This window comes from Gopherus flavomarginatus, chromosome 4 (assembly GCF_025201925.1).
Source record: "Gopherus flavomarginatus isolate rGopFla2 chromosome 4, rGopFla2.mat.asm, whole genome shotgun sequence".
NCBI classification, from domain to species: Eukaryota; Metazoa; Chordata; order Testudines; family Testudinidae; genus Gopherus; species Gopherus flavomarginatus.
In genome coordinates this window covers 95,938,630-95,949,478 of record NC_066620.1, presented here as the reverse complement: position 1 = coordinate 95,949,478, position 10,849 = coordinate 95,938,630, and the positions used below count along the sequence as shown (strand labels likewise).

Genomic DNA, 10,849 nt, shown 5'->3' with positions numbered 1-10,849 from the left:
ACTAATGCCGCTTTGTGCCAACATAACCTGGTTCCTTGGTAGAGATATTCTGAGGGCCAGACTCAGCTCTCAATTTCTGAAAGCTGCAATAGTAGTAGTAATGCTAATCAATAATTAGCAATTAGTTGCTATCCTATTACTTGGGTATGTCACATTATGCAGATAGTATGTGAACGTTTGTAAAAAGAAAGAGACCACGAATAAAATATCATAACAATTAGACATGCAGAAGAAAGTGCTTTATTGTAGTGAAATTACATGGGAGGAAAAACCAAAAATTCTCCTCAGTCCTGGTTCAAGGCACTGAACCCTAAACTGGAGATAAGTGCTGTTAACATGTGAGTTACTACATGTGAAAACACATTACACTTCCAATCATTTTTATTCTTGTAAGGTTAAAAGACACTGTCAAGTATTTTTTATAACAGAAATGTCCCTCATTGTAGGTTTTAAAGAGCTATTGGAAGCTCGAGTGTGAAGTGTTTTACTTGCAGGATTTTTCTTGTTCATGTGCTCTGTAAAACGGGGATAAAAATGCTTCCTTTCTCCCACCTCTGTGCGCCCTGACTATAGACTATAAACTCTTCAGGGCAAGGACAGTCTCTTACAGTGTATATGTACATGCCTAATAAAATAGGTCCCTGATTTTGATTGGAGATCAAGACTGACTACATCATAATACCGATTAGTTGTTGTAAGGTTGCACTCCTAACCACCAAGGAGGGAGAGGGATTGTTTAGGAGGGCAACAATGAGTATAACTGGAAGTGATGAGATAAAAATCAAGAGAAAGGAAATTTAGCTTGAATAGTAGGAGCAACTTCGTAAGAGTGAGGGTTATTAGAGAGTGAAGTAGTATCCCAAGGTAAGTGGTGGAAACATTGCTTGAGTCATTTAAAACCAGACAGAGCTCTAGAAAAGTATGTTGTGAGGCGCAATCCTGATTTAGGAGAGGGTGGGACTGGACTAGATGATGAAACAATTATTTTCCATCTTTAATGTCTCAAATTCTGGGACTAAGGGATTGCTGACCCATTTTTTTGAATTAAAAAAAAATCAGCAATTCATTATGTTAGAGGGGAAAAACATATAGCAAATTACACAAAGCCTTCATACATATATAAAAGAAAAGGCAGGTGGGCTAAATTTTGGCCCTCCCAGCCCTGAAAGTGACCTCTGAAGGATAGAAACACAACACTCTATCACACAGCTCTCACATTTCTATTATTTTCTTTCAGTGTAATATATTATGTGCAGTATATACACTTTTTTACATTATAATGCACCACACACACCCAATGCTGAAAAAACATGATATGTTAGGCTGACACCCAGTTTCAGAAAAGCTTTATGCAAAAGAAGTGTTCACGCCAAGCTAGCTTAATCTTGGTCCTTTTAAAGTAAAATGTTGTGGAAGATGTTTTGCAAGACAACTATTTGTACATTGTGTTGAGAATGGACGGTCTATTTAAACATAGGATTCCTTAGCATATTTGATCTGGTCAACCTCAAAGACTGGCTGACTGCATCGTCGTATCAGATACTCTTGTTTGTTCTTTTGATAGGACTCAGACATAGTCCTGAGACGATAAACTCGAGGGGTTACAGGTAAACTTGCACGGGAATTTATTCCAATGTCAATGGTTTCAGTTTGTATCTGAGAATCATTTACCACAAAAAGTCTGTCAGAGGGTAGATCCTTCTGATCCATATCTGTTGTAACCTCTCTATTGCTGAGACATGGATGAAGAGGCAAAGAGTCTTGATTTGACACAGTTGCTCTCATATTCTGAACTGTTAAGGTACTGTATGAGGGGACCTTAGCAGCCAGGCAGTTTTTAGTAGCCTCTTCATACGATGGTGGTTTGCCAGGATTTTTCTGGTCCACTTCTCTAAACACCTCATCAGCTGACCTGAAACGAGATCTTGGTTGATATACCATACATAATGGTTTGCCATTGTTGGTACAGTGTTCCTGGACTATTCTGCCTGAAAACTGATTTTCTTTCTTTGAGTCCTTCTTGAAGCTGTTTCTTTGAAAGCCCGTAGCTTTTCCAGGCTCCCAACTTTGGGTTTTTGTTAGCACTTTCTTGCGGGTTGCAAAAGAAAATGACATGGAGTGCTTTTTGATCTCTCTAATGGGTGTATCACTTTCATCGGCAGTATTGGTGGAAAAGGACTGGGGTCTGGTTACGAAGTTTCTCTTGGGACTGGAAGGAGAAACTAATGGTGAACTGGTAAATACAGAGCAGTCAGAATTGGATAAGGAGCTATCCAAGGAACAGTTGGAGGATGTTTTGGGTAATGAGCCACTTGATAATTCTGATGGCAAGTTGGTTTTCACACTTAGATTTAGTGGCTTTTTAGTCCTATAGTGACCTCCAGGAAACAATTCCCCTGGCAGGTGCTTTTCCAGTTCTTGACCTTGCAATCTCAGCTGTTCCTGCTGGATGGTGAAGTTATCCTCACTTTTGGTTAGCTTCTGGTTCCTTATCTTGCCTTCAAGGCAGTCCTGCAAGGACATGTCTGGCTCAGAGAATCTCCTATCCGGTGTGCTTATGGAGTTTTTAAAAACGGTTAGTGAAGAGGCAGAAGGGGGCAGGTCCTGTGTTTTTTGGCATTGTGGGTCTCTACTCCTCAGGCTACTGGTTTTCCCTTTGGCCTTCTGGAGCTCCTTGATTTGAGAAATGCTGGAGCTGCATTCAGCCTCGGGATCAGTGCTTTCGTAGGCAGAGTCATTTTGCTGAGTGGGAGATAACAGTTCTGTGGGAGAGGAAGAAATTGTCAGTACATTGCATGCCAAGCAAAAACTACTTGAAAATAACCATTATTGATGTGCTGATTTCCATTTATTCATAGTTTTGGTGCCAGATCCTCAGCTGATGTAAATGACTTCACTGGAACTACAGCAACTTATACCAGTTGAGAATCTGACCAATGTAGTTCAGTCGAACACCTCAAGAGTTCTTATCTGACAAATTCACTAAATTCAGGTATATACCCAACTAACTGTAGCATAATATTTTTTAGAGGGCTAAAGGAGGAGAACAGAAGGTAAACAATTTTACGAATGGGGATAGAAGAAAACAAGTAGAAAACCCCCCCAGCTATGAGCAATTGCTATATTCTAAAGCTTCCTAATGGGGCACATTTGTTTCAATTTTCATTGTTCTTTTTAGGAACAATCTTCTTAATCCATTTATATAAAAAAGGGTGGTGGGTCTCCTTAAAATCCATGGGGTCAGACTTCAGTGGGAGCTGAGGGTGCTCAGCACCTTGCAGCATAGGGTCCTATCAAAGGCTATGAATATTATGAGTTTATAAACTGTATGAGCATCTGATGCTCGGCATTGGGAATGAGTCTAGCCTTGTGGATATTGTCATTTTATGTGATTTCTTTAGCATGTAGAGCATGCTCCAATAAAATAACATTGTCAGTTTGTGTCTGGCACCCAGAAAACCCCTGTACTTTCAGAAAAATTTTAATATAAACGTGCTTCGATAACTTGATAGATCAGATACCATGCATAAATATATACAGGGATGTTATTTATCCAAATCTGGAGTGGGTCCAGTACACCCAATATGTAAAATACATCAACACATCATAGTACCTGTGGAGCTGTCTGTGTATTCCAGTGAATCATCAGCTGATGAACTGAAGAGCAGAGCTATATCCTCCCCAAATACTTCAAAGTAGTTATCAATGAGGAATTCCACTAATGTCTTAACCTGTGAAAATAAAATAAAGTATTTGTGTGTGTGTTAAACTAAGCATTTGAACTGGCAGTTTCATAACTGGCACTGGTTTTGTTCTTATTTTGCAATTTAAGATCTAGGTTAACTAATTTATTTTAACCAAAGGGGTACAAAGAACATGTATAGTATATACTAATCTTTCATAATACGGTACAGTACTTTTGCATATAATACTGCAGCAGCTGGGTAGTTGCTACAACATTAGGTTAAGCTACTCCTTTATATAGAGTTCCACATATCGGACAGCAAGATACCTTTGAACAGAACCATGCTGAACGATGAAGGGCTTGCAGGAATAGATGGATCATGTGAAAATGTTAGTTTCATCCTACATAATGGGCCACCTTGGAACAGGAGTCCTGGACCTATGGATATGTGGATCTGCTCAGATTTATCCAAAAAGACTTAACTCTCAGTTGAAGACTGCAACTCAAATATTGTATATCTGTGTGTGTATATCTAGATATATAGATACACACACACACACACACACACAGTATATTTTATTGATATATATGTGTTCAGTACATTTGTGTTCAGGAGTTGGAAATATGAGTAGCGTGTACTCTAGGCTAACTCATTGTTTGTACAATGTAGATGATGAGTCAGGGAGACTTGATGACCTGTTTCTGAATAGACGAGTGAAGGGCTGACCCAGAGATGGTTGGTAGTGGTGCCTCACTTAGCTTCTGAAGGCAAATAGTAATGGTAAGGGTCTGTTTAGGGAAGCGGCAGAAGGAGGAAGCCAAACTAACCTTGTCATTCATCTGTTTCTGGACTTCGAGTGGTAAGGTTTCAGCTTGCTTTGGAGTCAGCAGGTTTGGCCCAATGCAGATAGCAAGATTGCTGGAATCCATCCGGTTGACCTCAGAGGTTTTGCTGAGATGGTGAAGCACAAAGACCAAATGCTTGAGCAAGAGGAGATTTGGTCTTGGTAATTTGTCTGCAACCCTAAGAAACATGAAAAAATGCAAAATTAAGTAGGTGACGATGACCTCTTCTTTATGGGAACAAGTCTCAGTTTTGCTCCCATGCATGACATTTCCTTTAAAAAGAGGAAAATGATTTTCTTAACTGTTTTACAAAACTACCATTCAAAAATCCCCAACAGCAGCTGACTGTGTGTCTAACCATAACGTCTTGACTGACAAGCAAGCGTTAGAATACTTTTAAAATAAATTAACAAACAATGTTGTTAAATGATATGCAATCTAGAAATATCACTGGAGAGGTTCAATAATATTGATCCTTAACACATCTAAAGTCATGTTATGTAACTTTACAGTGATTTCATATGTCAGCTGTTATAATTTATATTTTTCTGTTTTTCTCCCCCCACAAGAATGAAAAATTTTCTTTTGTTTTCCCAGGATCAGGTTCAAACCAATGGAAGCTTTTCCATTGACTTCAATGGGCCTTGGATGAGGCCCCAGTTGACTGTCAACTGTTGATGTACAGCATTAATCACCAAAACATTGCAAGTCTGTTTGTTCATTATTCTGGAGGTCTTATGTTTTTTCAATCAATCTCACATACATTAGGATGGTATTGTTACTAAAGAAATGCTGTTCTGCACCATTTTCACTCCAAAATTAACCACTGGAGGAGTTGCACCAACTTTCTACAAATGACATGAGTGGAAATGTTTCCAGGCAGGTCACTGGATTTGGATTCTCCATATCAATGGGACTGATTGCAAAACTTACTCTTTCAATCCTTCAATTCTGTCAGGATTGCTCTGCTTCTCCATCACTGTCATCCACTCATCATAAAGTTTAGATGAGAGTAGCTTATCTGGGATATTTCGGAGGAAATCCTGCAGTGAAGAGACCTTTGGTTTAGCATTTGGATAATACCATTTACCATGGAATGAACATAAAGATATTTCTTGCCTTTTGATTATTACCATGACTTTGACTCAACACAATGCTCATCAGTTTTAGCTATGTGGTACATATATACACACACACACACACACAACCATTTATGTATGTTGTATGAATATATACAAAACAGCATGAAGTGCTTCACGAAGACAGAAAAAATATAGCTACCCCCATTTTACAGAGGGGAAAACTGAGGTTTTGAGGTGACTTGTCCAAGGTCACATAGGAATTGGAAGTCAGTGGGAGAAAAATAAAATAAGAAATGAAAAAGGTTATCAATTTTTTCTGAAGCTGAAAAAGTTTAGTCTAGCTTCACTTTGGTTTTAATTTTGATTCCAGGTTAGGATCTGTTCTAGTTACTAGTTTGCCCATTCCTGTTAGAAATTTACTCTCACAGCTAGGGATCAGGTGCATTTACCTTAAAGACCACTGCTAACAGATGCACGGGTTTGCTTTCCAAGTCAACCTTTCCTCCTGAGTTCAGTTCTTCCTTCAACTCCTTGCGTGCCTTTTCATTGGCAGCTTTTCTGAATATTCCTTCAGTGAAAGGTCCTTTTAAGTACAGTGTAGTAAGGATATCCTATAGGAAACACACATACAGGAATGGAAGAATGGTAAGGAAGGCCATATAGAGCATAACTGTGTCATTAAAGATATAAGCAGGTTTAACTGGGAGCTGCACTGTTCTTAAAGTGGGATACCATCTAGTGTCGGTTTGCAACAAATTACACTTCAAGGGCTTGACTGTTCTTTCACTTTAACTTTACATCAGCTTCAGTGGAATTACTCCTGATTTCCAGCAGGAGATGAATTGGGCACTCATGTTTTCGTCCCCACTCCCATATTGAAAGTCTAGTGAAGCTCACTTTGGAAAAAAAAATCCATTGCTTGAATGTGGGCCAAGTCCAGTTCTGAGCTTATCATACCGTTGACAAGGGGCCTCGACACATGCTTCCTTTGCTGAGGAAGCATTTGTGTGAGTCAGAAGTTGTTTGCTCAAAAGCTGTGTGCTTTTGTCAGGGAACTCCGTCATGCATAATGTCTTTATGCTTCTGAAATATTTTAAAGGTGAAGTGATTTCCTCAAGATCACACATGTCAATGACATGATCAAGAAGGTAACTCACTTTTCCTGACTCCCAGATCAGTGCCCTCGCCAGTGGACCACACTTCTAACACAAGCTACAGGGGCTGAACCCAACCCCCCACATCTGAATACCCTCAAACTTTGGATTTGCATCTGAACTCTGCTACTAACCCCTTTTTCTATAGTGAATCAAGCCAAGCCTCTCCACCACCCTGAACTTCACAGCTTTTCAGCTGCTGCTTTTCTACTGACTTATGATGGTCTAACCCATGCAGTTTTTTGTATAGTCCCTTAGTCTGTAATCCTCACGTGTGTAATTGAAGACAATGGGAGTTGAGGGATTGGATTTTTCTAGGACAGAGGAAAATCCCTGTCTTGCTTAGTAGCACTATTATTTGCACATGAATATTAATACCAAGCTCTTATACAGAGATTTTAATTGGTAGGTCTCAAAACACTTTACAAATTGAGATATCATCAGCCTCATTTAACAGATGGAGAAACTGAGGCAGAGTGAAGTGACATGCCTAAGGTCATCAGCAGACCCAGAAGCAGAACTGAGGTCTCTTGAATACTAGTCTAGTGCCCTACCTACTACGAAATATTGCCCCTCATTAGACATAAGAAGTACCAAATGATTATTGCTTACCTGGATGGGTCTGGGGAGTGTGTCATCTTCACCACAGACAATTGACAGAGGCTTATCAAATAGAGAAGTCTTCAGATCAGATTCTAAGTGTCCTGAGGACTCTGATATGGTGGAGTTCCATCGCAGCGCGAAGGGCCATGCTATCACCTTCTTTCTTTTCTTATTACCATCTATTACAAGCAAAAGCAAAACAAAAATGAAAGGAAAGTCAGTGTGAGAAAACTACAGTGGATATGATCTGGTATGCTCTGTGACAGAGGAAATAATATCCACCATACACATTAAAACAAGGATGCCAAGCTAAACAGAGCAAAGCTAAACTGAAAGACAGCTAAGCTGTTACTAAGGAAACAAGTCCTTAAACTGTAACACTCTGACCATCTCTATAAAGTCAGCACCTTTCCTGTTTCTATGTCGTACTCACTGTTTCCTCTTAGCATTAGACTTACAGCAGGAATGTGCGCAGCCCAAGAACTGCTTTTGTGGTTGATTCAACAGTAGCGGATCCCCAGTTTGCAGTGTTACGAATTTTCTTTCACTACGTTATTTGACCCTGCTCAATGTCCCTATTAGTGGATTCATGGAAGTGGGGGCTCTTTCTTTCTTTCTAGCACCTTGCGAAGCATTGATTAAAAGTACATCCTTTCATAGCTTGCACCTTGTGGATACCAGTGCTCCAGGCCTCTCATAGATCACTCACTGGCCCTTTTTTCTTTAGTAGATATGGACTTTTTTCTGTTTGGGGGTTGTTGCTGGCCCGCTGGATGCAAGCTATGGATATATGCCAGGGATCTCAACTCTTGCGGCAACTAGTCTGGGTAGTAGGTAGGTCCAAATGTGCACAAATTCTGTGTCTATCTCCATTTCAATGCCCTCTTTTTATGCATCAGAAACTCAAATACAGTGACTCAATGGGTCAACAGCTGCTTTAAGACTTTAAAGTTTTGTTCTAGGCAGCCACAAGGGGGTGCCCTAGAACACAGCACACATGCCTGGAGGATATCAACAACACTCCTCGCCTTCTGCTATTTGAGGTTCCTAAATCTCCCATGGTTGGACTTGAACCTGGATCTTAAACATGGTGGCATGTTGGGAACTTGAAGATTACAGTGTACTGAAGCTTATGTTTTCCTCATAAAGCATAAATGGGAGTGTTTTCTAAACAAGTTGCCTTCTTTGCAGACGTTGAATATCCCCACTCCAAAATGAAATGGAAAATTTGCTATGTGTGTTAGAGGTTAGCAGGACCTGCACCTGAGGCTCACTAAAGTCCTGATAATTAAGAGTTAAAAAGAATAACAACGTCACATAATGTGATATTAACATACATAATATCAATTAACAATAAACTGTTTTTCTGCTTCCAGTACTATATATATATATATATATATATATATATACATACACACTCACACCAACTTCAGTTTTGCAGAAATACCAGCTTTCAACACTTAGGAGGAAAATTTATGTTCAAAACTCACCAATCAGATGGCAAAGCCCATCTTCACTGTCACATGACACCAACAAGTGACATTTCTTGATATCACCCTAAAATAAATGTTAATCAGTTATGAAGCAGACAAAGATAAAAAAACAACAGCCAACCACATCTGTATCTCAAAATCCCGTGATATGTTTCATATACAAAATGGAAAAATATAGCATCACAGAATTAATTAAGTCTAGCAATTAAACGTAAACTCTGTATTATATAGAACTATCCAGTCCTAATGTTTATGTTGCTATTAGGAACCTAGGAATTTCCAGAAGGGTCATACCCAAGCCTGACAGTGGCTAGCACCAGATGTTTCAGAGGAAGGTGTAAGATCCTTGCAGTAGGCAGATGTGGGATAATCTGCCTTCCACATAGTGGTAGGTCTTATTCTGATCTCTAATAATTAGAAATCTGCTTAAATCCTGAAACATTCCAAAATATTTTCATTAACTATTATGACTGGATAGTCTTGATATCCTAAAAATATCCAATCTCTTTTTGAATCTTGCTTAAACTAACTTTAAACATCATCACTGCTGCATATTTGTTCTTTAGATGTAATACCTAAACAAGGTCCAAATTAAACACACAACAAGGTCTGGATCCTCAGCTTGTGTAAATGAGCAAACTCCACTGACTTCAGCAGAATGATGCCGGTTTACACCAGCTGAGGATCTGGCCCCAAGTTTGCCAGGGCATCACACATGAACATACAATAGGAATTGGATGGTGTTAGAGATTGTTTACCTCAGACTGGCACTCAATCAAAGTCTCCATATTGCTGGCATTTAGAGGTTTTGGCTAAGAAAGAAAACAAATACAAAACGTGAGAAACTATTCCAACATTATTTGTAAAAATTAACATTTTGTAAAGTAGATCCTTTGACTCATTAAACACACTTACAGCATTGCAGCTGCTTAACACCTTCATTAGGAATTTAGTTGATGGAACTTTAGTGATTCTGGTTCCCTTGGTTTCTTTTGTTTGCCTGTGCAGAATGAATGGACAAAGAAATAACGATTACCCACCATAACGTTTAATCATTCTTTTGTGCCTCTGCTGCAAGCCAAAATATCATTTAAAATATATCTTGAAATAAGTCAATCTCTCTATCCTTAGCAAACTATAAAACATTATTATGAGAGTTGAAATTGTATCTGTAATGCATTTAGTACAATTACCATAGATATGCCTTCCTTTAAAAAAGAGCTTTTCACTTTCACTACATGCAAGTAGATAATAAATGCTGAAAGCTAGACCATATAACAAAACTCTAATCTGACATCAGTGCTAATTTTCAAATCTGACACTAAACTCGCTCAATCAGCTATGCACAACAGCCACAATGGCAATGGGTGACCACCTCCTCCAGCACGCAATTTCTGCAGTCTAAATTTGTAGTATTACACTAACTTTAATATTCACTGGGTACCTTCATTTCATAGGCAGAACAGGGCTTACCAGAGGATGGTATCCAGCCAGAGTTCTTTCACCTCGAGTGAACTATAGAGAAAAGGAGGAACAGCATGACTCTTTCTGCTGATACTAATCCTCTGCAGAGACAGAAGGAGACTAAACAGTTCTGCCCCACGTGTGCTGCATTATAAACGGAGAATAGGGGAAGGTGGAAATTCACAAACTGAGACAGGAAGAAGCATCATGGGGCAGGACAAGATTCTCTGACCGACACTTCAAAGTTCTAGCTTCCTCTTTCCTTTTAGGGCAGCTGCAGTGCTTTTATTTTTTTTAAACCTTGTAGCTGTTATGGATGGAAAAGACCAGTCATCCGGCAGGTAAAGGTTCCGTGTAACGTCACTGTCACCAGGTAGGATGTGTGAAAAGGATGATGCAATGTAGACAGGTTAAAATTAATTTTAAAGGGCAATTTGCACTGTTTAACACCCCCATGTGAGTAGAATGCCATAGCTTTCACAATTAAAAAGACACCATCTGTTTAAATGTGATCCTACATTT

At 39.2% G+C, this 10,849-nt stretch overlaps 1 protein-coding gene across 1 annotated transcript; it reads right to left on the bottom strand.

Annotated features, from left to right (window-relative positions):
* Nucleotides 1-224: 224 nt before the first annotated feature.
* Nucleotides 225-10,447, bottom strand: TAGAP (T cell activation RhoGTPase activating protein). Its single transcript, XM_050949663.1, has 10 exons — nucleotides 10,337-10,447; nucleotides 9,779-9,863; nucleotides 9,622-9,675; nucleotides 8,861-8,927; nucleotides 7,380-7,549; nucleotides 6,063-6,224; nucleotides 5,465-5,574; nucleotides 4,514-4,709; nucleotides 3,614-3,731; nucleotides 225-2,762 (listed from the first exon to the last, which is right to left on the bottom strand). Exons 2-10 carry the CDS (start codon nucleotides 9,803-9,805, stop codon nucleotides 1,468-1,470), a joined length of 2,199 nt encoding a protein of 732 aa, XP_050805620.1. The 5' UTR covers nucleotides 9,806-9,863; nucleotides 10,337-10,447; the 3' UTR covers nucleotides 225-1,467.
* Between the last annotated feature and the right edge of the window lie 402 nt (nucleotides 10,448-10,849).